The sequence below is a fragment of the Pithys albifrons genome, chromosome 2 (genome assembly GCF_047495875.1).
Source record: "Pithys albifrons albifrons isolate INPA30051 chromosome 2, PitAlb_v1, whole genome shotgun sequence".
Taxonomy (NCBI): domain Eukaryota; kingdom Metazoa; phylum Chordata; class Aves; order Passeriformes; family Thamnophilidae; genus Pithys; species Pithys albifrons.
Genome location: NC_092459.1, coordinates 35,588,874 through 35,604,019, shown reverse-complemented (window position 1 = coordinate 35,604,019; position 15,146 = coordinate 35,588,874). Strand labels below are relative to the sequence as shown.

The 15,146-nt window shown below is 37.4% G+C and overlaps 1 protein-coding gene across 1 annotated transcript in view; it reads left to right on the top strand.

Annotated features, from left to right (window-relative positions):
- RNGTT (RNA guanylyltransferase and 5'-phosphatase) overlaps positions 1–15,146 on the top strand; it is a 186,833-nt gene that overhangs the window by 10,390 nt on the left and 161,297 nt on the right. The window contains exons 3-6 of the mRNA XM_071548735.1: positions 2,485–2,588; positions 2,718–2,806; positions 5,906–5,981; positions 8,769–9,018. Of these exons, the coding sequence (XP_071404836.1) occupies positions 2,485–2,588; positions 2,718–2,806; positions 5,906–5,981; positions 8,769–9,018 (519 nt within the window). The remainder of the gene's footprint in view (positions 1–2,484; positions 2,589–2,717; positions 2,807–5,905; positions 5,982–8,768; positions 9,019–15,146) is intronic.

The following is a 15,146-nucleotide window of genomic DNA, read 5'->3' as shown; positions in this document are numbered from 1 at the left end:
TTTGCAGAGAGAGTAATCAGGCATTGGACTGGCCTGCCCAGAGAGGTGGTGGATTCCCCATCCCTGGAGGTTTTTAAACTGAGATTGGCCGTGGCACTGAGTGCCATGATCTAGTAAAGGGACTGGAGTTGGACCAAGGGTTGGACTTGATGATCTCGGAGGTCTTTTCCAACCCAATCGTTTCTAGGATGATTCTAACTAAGCCTATTTAATTGCATAGCAGCAGAAGAGCACATGCATAAGGCATTAGTAGTTTGAGATAGCTGGAATGTGAGCAGGAAGGCTTTTATTTTTTTTCCTGTGGTACCTGTGGAGTTTTTTGCATGGATTGTGTGAAAATCACAACTGTACACTTTGATATGTTACATAATTTACCTGCTTTTTAGAAATTTCTTCAACATTTTCTTGTGCCTTGCACTCTGTAAATTGTGGTGTGTTATGTGCAGCCAATCCCATGGGCTGAGAGGGAAAATGTGCATGCTTTTTGTAAAGCAAGGAAACTGCTTTCAGGCCTTATCTGCTCCATATGCCATACCTGCTTCTATAGCTTTGGATAAATTGCACCAAATGCCTCTTTGGTTTACTGCTCCATGAAATGTGTGAGGAACAAGGCAGTTGACAAGACCTTCAGTTGTCTATAATTGAAATGATTTGTAATAATGGCAAAAGAAGAGCAGGCCAAAAGTCGTTCTTGAATGAACAATATTTGCAAAATGCTATGGAGAATGGAGAGGGAGGATAGTAATTTAATGAATTACCTTTTGTATACTTCCTGCAGAATTAATATCTGTCTGGGGTGGTGCTGTCTGTATGTTTAACACCTTCGTTGAAACTATGTATTTGAAGTTTCAGGTGATGCAACATTGTTAGTAATAAGAGTAAATGAAGTATTCTGAATACAATATACAGAGTTAAAGTAAACAAGGAGAAATTCAGAACTGATTTGGATGTTACTTTACAAATGCTTAATACTGTTGACATAACATAATGATGCCTTTTGGTATTTGGTAAATTAAAGTAATATGCAAGTATATAAGTATTACAAAAGTATATCATCAGAACTTTGAATAGCATGGAGAACTATCTCTGCAGATAATTGGAAATTTTCCTTTAGGGGTCTATTGAGCAACATATTTATGTGAAACAACTGTTTCTGAACTGTATTCTGGTTATAATTGGAATATACCTCTTCTGAACTGTGTGAACGCAATGTTTCACTTTGTAATTCTTCAGCTCCACTGCTGAACTGTTGACCTTAAGGTTAATAAAACTTCATCAAAATCCTGATTTTGAGTATGTGCTAAAGTTTTAAGTATACTGAAGATGCAGTGTTTTTCTGTTTTTTCATGTGTAATGTGCTTCACTTTTAATGTATTTTTAAGTGCACTATTGATGTATCTATAAAAAAGGCAAAACTGTAGAACCAAGGATTTTGTTGAACTGCATAATATTAAAATCCTTTTTAAAAAGTAATCTGATCTCATGGTGAAAATCCTACTTGAAAGCGGGACATGGAGTGTTTTAACCAAAATCAACTGCTTGCACTTACAAGACAGAAATCCAAGAATACTTTGAGTGCACAGGAGTTAGTGAGCTGGTTTTGTCCATTAATACTGTGAGGTTATTGTTGGTGGAATTTTTGTTTGGACCAAGGATAGTAGAATATGCTTTGCTGATGTTCTCTCCGTGTTTTGTGCCACCCAGTGGAATTTCTGCTTTCCATCATTCTTTTTATAAATGTGCTAATTTCCACAAGGCTCTTTAAAAGAGCTATTTTACAGCTATAAAACCAAACACTAAGAAAGGAAGCTAATGCACAAGGGGACACATTAGGGTAGAGTGGGCAAGGCAGCCTGGATTCAGGCACATCGTAACATCTGAGTTATTGACACTGCCACCTTAATTACTGGTGACATCTTTGGAGAGCTGAAGTTGTTGTGTATTTTAGCTTTTAAAAACATGTTTCAGAGAATTTATGGGAATCTTTGTTTTAAACTTGAAAGTGTGTTCATTGTTTTGCATTACTTGGGTTATTTTTTCTGTGAGTGTACTTACATGTAACTCTCAGTAGTTAATTCTTCTTCCAGTACTTTCTCGGTGTTTAATACTGTTCTAATTAAAGCATAAGAGGACCTGATTCCACCTTTGTCTTTTTAGCATGTTAAAATAATTCTTTACCAGATATTTTCCTGCTGTTAGCAGATCTTTCTTGTTAATTTCTTGATCATTGGTTGAAGCCAACTGAAGTCTTTGTTTTGATGCCTAGTGCTGATTTAGGCACCATCTTTCAAAAAGAAACACAAATGTTTGTGATGGTGGTAAAATACAGATTTTATGAAAAAATACATTATTTAAGAATTTTTAAACTTACAGATGTGTAGCCTGTGGTTGCTTTGAATTTGGCTGTTACTAGCCATTTAGTATGTAAGCACTACTATTTGAACCACATATATAAGTTTGTTTTTAATTTTTGCTTTTTTTTAGGTTAAAATGGGTTTACTGGTAGACTTGACCAACACCACTAGATTCTACGATAGGAATGATATAGAGAAAGAGGGAATTAAATATATTAAGCTCCAGTGTAAAGGGTAAGTTGTCTGCACTTTTCAACCCTTTGACTTTTAATTTGAAATATCACAATGAAGAAATTAATTTTTTTTTCTCTGGTTCCGTTTCCCCCAGTTGTCTTCTAATCTGTGTCTTCTTGTGTTTTTCAGGCATGGTGAGTGCCCTACACCTGAGAATACCGAGACATTTATCCGTGTATGTGAACACTTCAGTGATAAGAATCCCTCAGAGCTTATAGGTACATCTCATTGTATCCATCTTATATCCATCATTACTTTTTACTCTTAGTCCGTTTCATATTTACTCATAACTGCTGTCTCTTATTCTTTACAGTCTAAGCAAAGGAAATTCCTCCATACAGGGTCTGTGCAAACTAGATTTGATTGCTTCTACTGCAAAAACTAGTATGTTTTTGTTTTTTGCAGAAATAGTATGTTTCTGCATCCATCACTTTGATTACAGCTATTGACTTAAGGAAACAAAATATACAGTCTTAAGAACTGTGTACAAACACATGAGACTTGCATTTTAACTTCTGCTGATAGAAATGTAGGATATGTATTGTGTTGGCATTTGATGGTCTGGCTTACTTGAAGTCATATTTGGCAGCTGAATTGTCAGAGATTCTTCAGCAAATCTCACAAAACTGGTGATCAATATTTTAGGCTAAGTTTTTCTTCTGTATTCTACTGGCTTGCAGTGAGCAGGGATACTTTGTTTTCACCCAGAGAGAAATAAGTTCTCATTTGATTTGTGTTGCTTCTAGTTTTAGTTAAAACCATTTTACTCTGATTTCTGTGAAGCATATTGAAGTTCAGCTCTATCTGAAAACTTTCAGAGAGAAGAAATTACTTTGCAGATGAGTTTCCAGAGTCAGAATGGGTGTTGTCCTCAGTCCCCTTGGATGATAATTTTGCAGTCTTCCTGAATCTGAGTGTCTGCAATTTAGGGGTACATGGAATAGTTGTTTGTGTAGGTGTAATTGCTAAGGACTTGGGAAACTAAGCTGGTATGTTTATGCAGTTTAGGATTTGTACAGGATCATGGTACAATAGCTGAAGTTGTTGGAAGGAACCTGTGGAAATCGTCAGTTGCCCTTACTTAGAACAGGACCAGCTAAAGCAGCTTGCTCAGGACTATACCCATGTGGCTTTTGACTAGATTTGATATGGGCATCTATCTTTCAAGATAATTTTCTTTCACCCACTTTCTTATTTCTTTATTTCACCTGGAATGCAATGTTAATTTCAGACCTATTTCTTCTCTGAACTGTAAGACAACTATGTAATACAACAAGTGAGAAACTGCTAAATGAGATGGAGTGGGATCAGTCACCAACAATGTTGCACGTCTTGCTCCAGAACTTGAAATATTGTTGGTGACTGGTCCCACTCACTGTCATTTAGCAGCTGCTCGTTTATTACTCTCCTTTTGCAGTTCTTCCACTTGGTCCCCAATAATATTTCAGAACTTGAGATGTTGATTATAGTCAGCAGTTGCAGGGAGCATGGGTGGCATGCTGAAATTTCTGGTTTGGGACACTTGTTTCTTCTGACAGAGCATCAGAGGGACTGATGTGGACGGTATTTTTATCCAAAGTGGAAGCAGTCTACAGCAGTGATAGTACTGCACCCTGTGTAATCTTTCCCTTCTGAGCCATTGGTCTCATTGCTGAGATGCTTCTTATCTTTGTCATGTGTACAAAATTATTGGCTTTACCTGTTTGGTAGCAGTAACAGCTGCAGGATTTATTGGTAGCAATTCTATGCAATTTCATTCCTGGTGTCAAGATTAGGTAGAAAAAGAAACTGAAATGTGAATGATAAGTGAACAAAATTTTCCACTCAGCTATAACCTTATAGGCTGGAAACTTTATTTTTTCAACTTGAAGGACTGGAGTATGCCTACCAACATTAAGGAAGCAAAATGCAAAAATTTTGCTTCAGCAGCAAACAAAGAAGGAACGATTGCTAAAAATAAATTCTGTAAGGAGGCTAAAATTAATTTATTTTAGAATCATAGAATTCTAAGCTATGCAGTTTTATACAGGTTTTATAGTTTTCAATATTTTTAAATCATTGGAATGGATGAATCCAAGAAATTCATAGTCATTTTTGCCTTGCTTTATTAAGAAGGAAAGCTTGGTGTGCAGGCACAAATTCTGATCTTGTTACAGTTGACATATACTTCTGTTTACCCACCAAAGTTTCTGTGTTTTTATCAGTCTCCTCTTTGTAAGTATTTTTTGGATCTCTGGTTAAAAAAAAAAGGTTTAGATTGGACATTAGAAAAAAATTTCTTCACCAAAAGGTGAAGTTGTCAAGCCTTGGAACAGACTGCCCAGGGAAGTGGTTGCATCTTCATCCCTGCAGGTATTTAAAAGCCATGCGGGTGTTGTACTTAGGACATGATTTAGAGGTGGAATTGGCAGTTCTGGGTTAATGGTTGGATTCAATGAACTTAAGGGTCTTTTCCAACCTAAATGATTTTGTGATTCTATGGTAACTACTGAAAAATATATTAAGAATAATTGCACTTGCTGTTAGTTGAAACTGTAATGATATTTATAATTTAAAATGCAGTAGAAAGAAGAGGCAACATCTTGCTTGAATCCTTCAAGACTTTTTTAACAGCACAGATTTTCAGGCTGGTCTCTTTATCACTAGGTGGTGCTGTTGGCTTGAGAGAAAAAAATAATTTCAAGCATTTAACAGGGCATCACTCCGTTCACCGGGGGATGAATTCATTAAAATAGAGGCTGAAGACTTAATTCTTTTTTTCTTATATTGAAAAGATAAGTAATTCAAGGTGATTATACTGTTATATAGTTTTATATTTGTAGGCTTTTTTCCCGAATTAGTAAGTCTGATCCTAGCATGGTAATAGCAAATTCGAGATATAATTGTGGTCTATTGGCACTGCTTTCCAGCTTGAGATAGGGCAATCTAGATATGATGTTTCTGCCTGATGGTGTGAAATGAATGTCATGTTTGTTGAATCCACAACAATATAATTATTGAATTTGATTGTATTGCCTTCTGATAAGCATTTGAGCAGATTTGTGAATCTTATCTGTATTGGCCATATTTCAATCACATTAAGTTAGTGCTCTTGATTGGGATAAACTGAAGTATCCTATACTCTTGCTGCTGCTAATTTGCAGAAAGAATGTAATAAATTGCCTTTTGTGCTGGTTTATGCTGCAATGATGGGAAGGGAGATAAACCTTTAAATGTTGCAGATGAAGGTGGAAGGACCCACAACCACACTTGTGATGCTAAATGATGTTTGTTAAAACTACTTGCAAGTGATTGTGCCCTCTTCTTGTCTTGTCTAGGTGTCCACTGTACACATGGTTTCAATAGAACTGGATTTCTGATCTGTGCCTTTTTGGTTGAGAAGTTGGACTGGAGGTAAATTTGAATGTTAATTCCTAGGGATTTGTGGAGAGTGACCAAAGGTATCTTCAGTATGTTTGACTTATTGTCCTGCCAGCTCTCCTAATGTATTCACTATTTGTTATTTTAAAACAGCCCGTATTAACATTTTTCTTATCCCTTGATACTTGGCCTGTTTCAGTCAAGCAAGATCTGGTAGGTCAAAAGTCAGCTGTACCTGCTGTGTGTGGGCTTTTAATAGGGCATTTATTGTGCTGTGACTCTTCCCTGTGACATGTCCCACATTTTGAGTAAGAATGTAGAGTTCAGAGATGCCTGAAAGATTATTTCTCTTACTTCTTCATCTTTTTCATGTGGTTTGCATGTAGCGTTTTTTTTATTTTATTTTTTGGATTCCAAAGGATTTAGCTAAGGCAACATTCTTACTTCTGAAGGATCAGGGGCAGTCAAAGTCCTTGTTTCCAGCTTTTTTGACTAAAATCTGCAGCATGCTTCTATACAGACTCATCTGTTTTTTCTGTCATTTAGAAATGTTGATGCCTTCATACAGAGCAGTTATCTTTTTCAAATAACATTAGTGCAAAAAACCCCAAAACAATGCCTGTACCATGCTGGTGGACATAACTCTTGCATGTGTGGTAGAATTCATGAAACACTATCTCCTTGTTGAGAGGTCCCGTTTCTTAACAAGCCCCTCAAGCATTCTGATGGTATTTCTTGTGTGTAGTCCTTCAAGGGAAGAAAATTCTGCACCTGTTGCAGCTTATTCTTGTGACTGGACATAGAGTTATTTGGTGCTTGCAAACTGTTTGCAAAGAACTGGGTCATTGCTGTCTGTTACTAAACTTGGAATGAAGACATTGGAGTAATGGAGACAGAACACTGTTAATAGGGGGTGGCTGAACTTATTTTTTATTGTTTCAGGTAGTTAATTGTATCAAGTTTGTTTATCTCTGTCAGATTTTTTTGACAGAACATCCAATACCACCTGGTAGGGAAAAATGTCCACAGCAAAAGAAAGAATTTTGGCAAGGTGGTAGTTAATGCTAAGCATTATCTCAAGATAAATCTAATTTGCTGTATCATTCTTTAAAATTAGGCTCTTGTTATTTGATGAGGAAGTAAGATTTTCCTCATGGAAAAATCCATCTGTATCCATTCCTTAAGGTAGGAGTGTGGCTGATGTATTGTGAATAACTGAGATGTATTTTATAGTTAGTTTAAAGAAAGGCCACTCAGCCTGAAAGCTCTCCAGCTAGTGTTTAGAAACCTTAATTGATTCTCTTTTCAACAACTCATTTTTCCAGAGATTGCTGTGTTTCTAGAACTTGGAAAATTGTTCTCTTTCAGATAGGTTTCTGTACTTGAAATCTGTGCTACCTCTTTTGGCTTTCATTGCCATCTTTCTCAGAAGATTATAGAGTTCTTCTTATGTCATCATGGGCAAATCTGATCGTCTTTCAGACTCCATCCCTTTTGGTTTGTTTTGTGCTTTCAGTGGCATTCATTACTGAAGATGTGAAATAATTTAAAAAAGATAGCAAAACAAAAAAATATCTTGTGGGGAAAAATTGGGATTCTTAGAAAACAGAATGAGAAAGAAGACTCCTTCCAAACTGACTATCTAATAGTCTTACTCTGGAAAATGTTCTGTTTTGTCCTCTTATCAAAGACCAGAAGAGTGAATCAAGCTTACTGGTTCTTAGGCAGTGTTTCTGTCTAATATGGGAATTTTGCCCCATAAGTTCTAGGTTGTTTCCTATACCCTACAGGTCAGACAAAAAAAATGCATTTTGAATTTAAATTATCTTTTCCATTTTAGTTATATGTTTTCCTTGTTCCAGTGACAGGCTACTTTCTTATCTGAAAAAAAAATTTTTCACAGCATGTAGTATCTACTTTTGTTCCAGTTCTAAGATAAGTACCTGTCAAGAGGCCTAATCAGGGGCATCTGCCATTTGTGATTTTTCCTCTCTTTTGTTTAGCAAAATTTCTAAATGTTGATTCATGGAGGAATACTGCTCTGCACAGCGATGTTAAGTGGAAGAGAGAATTATGTCTAACATTTTCATAGGATCTGTGGAAACAGCAACCCTTGTGCTGTGCTCTCATGTATTTTTGAGAGTTTTCCTGTTACCTGGGAAAGGTGCTTGATGTTAGTCTTGGATTTTAATTTTTTTGTGATTCAACCTCCAGTTTATTAGAGCACTTATGATTAAGAACTAGCTGCATAGTAAAAGGCTTCTAAATTACAGTGGTTTTATGAGAAACTTCTGGATAGAGAAGTAATTTAAAAAGATTAGGATGATTTTTCTGTGTATAGTGGCAAAGCCTCTGATGGTAGTATACACAGTCCTTAAGAGGGGAAAAATGTATCTGTATTTGAATATTTGCTGTTTTCTTCATCAAGTCTGTTGATATTTTTCTTTGGTCTTTTTATTGTCTTCATTTGGTCCTCAGGTATGTATCTGTGTCACCCATTCCTTCTCTGTAGCAATAGTAACAGTTTTACTTAGATGATTAGCAGACTACTATTAATTACAATAAGGAGTCAAAGCAGCATGAGCTGCAGTTACTTCTGCAAACTTTTGCAGTGCTTACAGAATTATGCAGAACCTTGTGCAAGAGCAACTGTTACCAGACTGAGCTAAGCATGCTGTTTCGAATATAATGAATGTTTTTGCAATTGCCACTTTGGAATTTGTTTTCTCAGTCCCAATAAATCTTATGTTTGGTGAGGTATGATATGACTAAAACATGTAAATTAAGCATCCAGAGTGATTTTCAGTTTTTATTTGACAGTATCGAGGCTGCTGTGGCTACTTTTGCTCAGGCTAGACCACCAGGTATTTATAAAGCTGACTATTTGAAGGAATTATTTCGTCGTTATGGCGATGAAGATGATGCACCATCACCACCAGAGCTCCCAGAATGGTGCTTCGATGAAGATGAAGAGGAGGATGATGATAATGGTAAAACTGCAGGCCCAGAATCAGAACCTGGATCATCAAGCTCCTCTTTTGGCAAGAGGAGAAAAGAACGCCTAAAACTGGTAATTTCGGTTTGGAACTTAATACTCTAATTGCTAAACATAATTTCATAACCTCATTCTCATCAGTTACTACATAGTCTGTAGTGTCACATATATACAGATATACCCATGTCACTGCTCTTGCAAATGGGGGCTGGAAGCATCGTCTTTAACTGGGAAAAACTGGTAGAGCCATTGCAAGTGTTCTTATGTTTCCTCTACAAACCTTGAACTTTAATGTTCAACACCTCAATTATTCCTGTTGTAAAAATGACTTAAAAATGTTCTAAAATAGCAGTTTTTTAGCCTATGAATTGAGATAGTAAAAGCACTTTTTAATTATTCAGTTTGTCTTTAGAGATGAAATGTTGTCGAGGTTGTATGGAAACAGCTCTTAATTGTTTTTTGTAGCCATGTGGATGAAATTCAGAATTTTTTTAATTCAGTGCTCATTTTGGTAAATATTCTTACTTTTGGAAATTTTGTAGAGTTGAGAATTGGATTAGCAAAAAGCAGCATAACCTTAAAAAAACAAGGGAGCTTTGAAGTCATATTTTGTTTAAAGCTGTTTTAACTGTATAATTAAAAGAAATATGGCTGATCACCTACTGTGACTTTTGACACACATCTGCATAATTCTCATAAGTTACCATAGTATGGAACTAATACTCCAGCACAAAGAATATATTTGTATCACCTGAAGACTAATGGCTCAATTCTCTTCAAATTCCTGGCTCTCTTTTTTATTTTCATATAAAGTGGGCTAGAATGTTGCTGAGTGCAAAAATAGATTTTTTGGGGTTTTTTTGCATAATACTGAATTATTTTACTTTTGTGCTGAGGTGTGTTTGTTTGCAAACACTTGGAAATTCTTATATTGAGCTATGCTGCAAAAATGCATTTTGTTGTTCCTGCAGCTGGTTAGCATGGTTTACAGATGGAGTATGGAAAATGTTAGCCTGAAAGGAATACAAACTCCAGTCTAAAGCAGCAAGATTAACTTTGAAAACTTTCTAATTGTCTCTCAGCTGGAATGAAAAATTTCCCATGCTGTAAAAAGCCATAGTAAAAGTATGTCCAGGGGTATGGCCACTGCCTTCAATAGCCTTGCAGTAAAACATTGATCTCTAAAAAATTTTTTGGGGGCTGGAACCTCAAAGCTGCTTTTTTGATGTGCCTTTTGATGCATTAGGAACTTAAGTGTTATGATGACTTCCTATGGCAGTCTATTTTCATCAAGTATAAAGCTCAACTGGTCAGTTTAACAGGAATGGTACTGGCTTCCCAGGCTCTTTCATATCTGCCACCATAGTTTTTCTGAAAGCTGGAAGCTAAATTATACGAATAAGCATATTAATAAGTAAAAAATTAATTATGATTTAGAGAATTTGTGAAAGAAATAATCATCCAGTTAATATGCATATTCGTATAATTCAGTTTTGCAGCTCTGAAGGAACATTCTTTGGCATGAAGAGGAGGAACGGGCAGAATTCTTTACCATGGTTCTTGGCTGGCAGATTGGACTGCTTCTTAACTCAGTAGAGATGGATGCAATCCATTTATGATTCCTTGTAAATATGAGATCTACAGGGGGAGTGATTATCAGGTAAATACCTCTTGCTCAGGTACTCCTGTTTTACTGTCTAAAGGGCTAAATTTTCAGCATTGTGTTGATTTCCTGCAGCAGATGTTTTCGACTTTCTGATTTGTTTCTTTCTCTAAATACCTAGGGGTAGGCAGAGTCAAACTAGAGGTAGCTGTAGTGATAGTGGGGTTCTGATTTTTTTTCATTTTGACACAAATCTTTGTGGAGACAGAAGAAAAGTTTAGTAATAGAGGAGGAGACAACTCCAGGCATCTCACTTGGATAATGAATAGTCAGCAGTGACTCCTAGCTAGCCTATGAAGTGAAGTTAGTGTACTGTCCATTTCAGAAAATGTCTTTGATGTGAGAAACTTTATAGCAGCATCTTTCACTAAAACTTCCATATTTCCATGTCAAAAATCTCGACAGCCTTTGTTTCCTACACTACAGAGAGTGTGGGGACCATTAGTACATAAAGCCATTACAGTTTCTCTTGTCATTGCCTGGATGTAGTTGGGGGGTACCAGGAAGGCTGTTGGCTGCAGTGTGAGATCCTGCACAGGAAATCCAAACATGTCTTGGCTTTGCCAGTGCATGCTGTAATGCTCGTAGCATCGAAGCAACATTATTAATTGATACTTAGAATTTCACTTCAGGGAAAAGGACTTGATTTTGCAGATAGGACAAAGCTATAATTCTGAGCCAGAACCTTCAAACTTTTCTTGTATCAAATGGAACTTTTAGTGGTTTTTAAGGAATACTCTTTCTAGTCCCATGTGAGTGGTGTAATGTGTAGTGCTTTTAAAATGGATAGAGATATTTTAAAGTCTGGAAAAGCCAGTGGCTGTTACTGATTTTCCTCACAATTTTGAGTGCATGGTGTCTCATGGTCATCTGTGAGACAGAGGGAAATTATTAAACTGATTTCACATAGTGAGGATAATATTTATTATTTAACTATCAAGGTAAATTGTTTCTAAATATGAGTGCCTTTTTTCTGCCTAGCCTACTCTTTTTTGCAGAGTTTAACACCTGTACTTATTTTTCTGCCCATGGACATCTCAATGGATATGGGCAAAAGAGTATTTTTTGGTTTTGCAGTACCATTTTATGTACTTGAATATGAGTATCGTTTTCCTTCTGCTCATCATATGCTAATTTGTTCAGTTTTTCCTTATAGTCCATGCTTTTTGTACCTTTGACCTTTGTTGTCATTCTTTGTATTCTGTCATGTTGACTCATTTTTCTGAGACTGTGGTACCTATAACTGAACACAAGCCTCTGGGTGAGGCCATCCTAGTAGGGCTTAATAGGGAGAAAATAATTTCCTATGTCTTAAGGCTGATACTTCTGTTTATATATCTAAACATAATTGTCTTTTACAAGACAGAACAATACTAATTCAGCTTTTGGTCTCTTGCTGCCTCCATTTATTTTTCTCTAATTATCTACCAGTGTGTTCGTGTAGAACTTTGTTTACACTGAATTGCACAGGTTTGTTTTCAGCCCATTCTGAAAATACAGGGTAACAATGAATTCTTAAGCTACCATCACTGTCTGGGTTCCTGTTACTAAAGTCACAGATGTCACAAAAATAAACATGCTAATCGGAAGTTTAGGGAAAATAAACTTACTGCCTTATACCTGAACCAGACCCTGCAGATCCTTCTCAGTATGTTTTTCCATTTTGTTAGTGAAATGCTAACTCCTCTGAACCTGATTTTGAAACAGTTGCTTGTCTGTTTTATGGAAGTTATATCTACCCCATGTTCATGAGTTCCTCTATGAGGACAAGACAAATAAACAAAGGACAAACCAGGACAAATGCAAGCAATTCCAATTCTGTGAAGCCTGTTTCATCATCAAAACCAAATGATTAGTTGAATACCTTTGTTATTGAGTCACAGTATGATTTCGTTGTGTCTTTTTTTTTTGTACATGGCTAGAGGCAGTTACTGTGATTTGGTCCTGTATTTCTAGGTATTACATCTAAGCTGATCAGTGTAACTCTCCCTCTCTCACTTTCTTTCTTTTAGAAGATATCTCTTCCTGACATTTTTTGGTATGTTTCTTGTCGTCTCGAAGGCAGTCTCTGAGCATATTGGCACTCTGTCAAGGCTGAGTAGCTGAGGATGTCTCTCACCCAAGCCTGGTGATAGGCACCGGGGTCAGGAAGGTGTGGAGCTGCTCCCATTCACCCACTCCTCCAGGTGGTGTTTAGGATCTGAACCAACACATTAAGATGCACAAGACACTTCTTCAGCTGAAGTGATGGGCGGAGAAATGCAGTGGGAAGTGGGGCAAACTTGATTAGGACAGATGGTGTGAAGATTGTGCAGAGTGTAACTACTAAGTGCATGTAGTTTCCTTGGATCCTTTAGGGCTTGTAACTCTTGATTTAGTAGCAGTGCTGAGGACCTGAAGTGCTCCTGCTGATCTGAGCGCTCTGGCGCCTCTGCACCATGTTCTCCAGTGTTGTGTTTCCACAGGGCCTGTTGGCTGAATAGTGATGCAGCAAGCGCCTGGGTCTGGCTCAGTATTAGCACCTTATCCAAGGAATGTCCTCATGAAACCTGGAGTGCTAAGTTAGCTGAGCACGAATGCCAAGTGACTCACCTTGTTTTCATAGTGCTGTGCCTTAGCTAGTGATTATACTTGAAGCAGATAATCTGCAAGAGACACTTTCAAATGGCAGGCATGAATTTTGTGTTTATGACTTCTTCTTTTCTGGAAAATCTTTCCCGTTCCCTGCCTTTTGCTTTAATTTTAGCAGTCTTAGTGCCGTTGCACTCTGCCAGTGTTAGCAGAAGCAAGGCACAACCATCTTCCTTTGCTTCATGGTGCTCTTATCCACTTACCAGAATTCAGACAACGTGCTGGCCAGGCACAAGTAGCTGTCTGCCTCCCTCACCCAGTCACCCGTGTGCTGTTATACCTGCTGGTGCCCATGTGGATAGTACGGGATGAACAACACACTAAAGTCTGTGGCATTCAAACTAATTAAGGTTATAAGCTAGTATATTTCTTTAGGATGTACTGCTCTCAGAGTACAATTTGGTGATGTTACTGAGCTGATCTTAACTAAATACAGGCTGTACTGAAAACTATGGTCCTACTTTCCCTGCACTACTAGCATTCCTTCTCTTTCCTTTGTGCTGGAACTAGTGCTGAGTCATACCATGGTGAGTTAGTTTAGGATACTAATGTGACAGAAAATTACTAATTTATGAGGGCGGTCCTGTGGTGTAAAGGAGAGCATTCTGGACTCCAAATCCCAAGGACCCGAGTTCGAGTCTCAGTGGGGACCGTCCCCTGGCAGTTCAATGCCTCCCTGCCATCCCATCCCGTCACATCTTGGATGCTCAGCAGGGTCAGCCCCAGTCAGTACTGGGTGCTGTGACAGTCCTGAGGACTTCCCTGTCACTGTCCAAGCTCGCTCGGCCGTGGCAGATGGACCTCAGGACTGAAATGGTGGAGCCAGTTCTGCGCACGCTGTGCCTCACCTAAAAAATCCACTGCGCAGGCTGGAAGGGCACACCCACGTGGGGAGAGCCCTGCCCAAATCTGCATTCGCCAAGTCTGGCCATACATATATACATACTAATTTATGATGCTAATTTTTCCAAATTAGTTCCTAGACTTGCTCAAGAGTAGAACAGATGAGGGCCACAGTGTATGGAAAGAAAAGGGAGCAAAAAAGTTTCTTTCATCAGTAGTATGCCGCTGAATTTGTTAAAGCAATTTTCAAGCATTTTAGAGAACAGACACAAAATGCTTGTTTCTTCACTTGCAGGATTCATAGCTCAACAGGTGAAAATCGTGGTTTGATCTTCTTAGTCTGCATAGAAAATTTATTTGAGATGCTGTTGAAATAACTGATTGATTTGGGATCTCAATAGAAATCTTTAATTTTGTGGTTTTGTAGACCTGATTGCTTTAATATGTTCTGTCATGCAGGATTTGTTTTTATTCCACTTGGCATCAAACTTTCCTGGAATATACAAGTTATTGTAGTGTTTTATTTTCAGTAGTGTATTTTGATTTCTACCAGCCTTTTCTGTGGCATTCACAATAGCAACTTTACTTTAGCAACCTGGTTTAGATTGACAATAAAATGATACAAATATATTTTTACACAAATATTTTGTTGCAAACCTGCTCTTTATATTTTTTCTTTTGTTAATAAGTTTGTTCCAGGCCAACTGAGAACCATTTAAGTTTGCTGCTGCATAAGTACTTTTATTCTTTCAATTGTTTTCCCTACAGTGTAAGTTTGAGTTTTGAGACATGTAATGTGGTAGATTACCCAGGTGGAGGTGAAATCCATGCAATTCTTGTGCTGGAATTACCCTCTAGGTCTGATAAAATTAACATATTTATTTGAAAACATGTATAGCAAAGATTTGAAAGGAGAAAAGTAGGACTTAACATCTTCATCTGCTGAGATACTTGTTTAAAAAAATCCCATCAAACCCCTTGTGTCTAAAGGTGTCTCCCAGTGACTTTAGTTCACTAATTACCAAGCTAGTTATGTTCATTTGACACCTCTACTGTTACTGAGCAG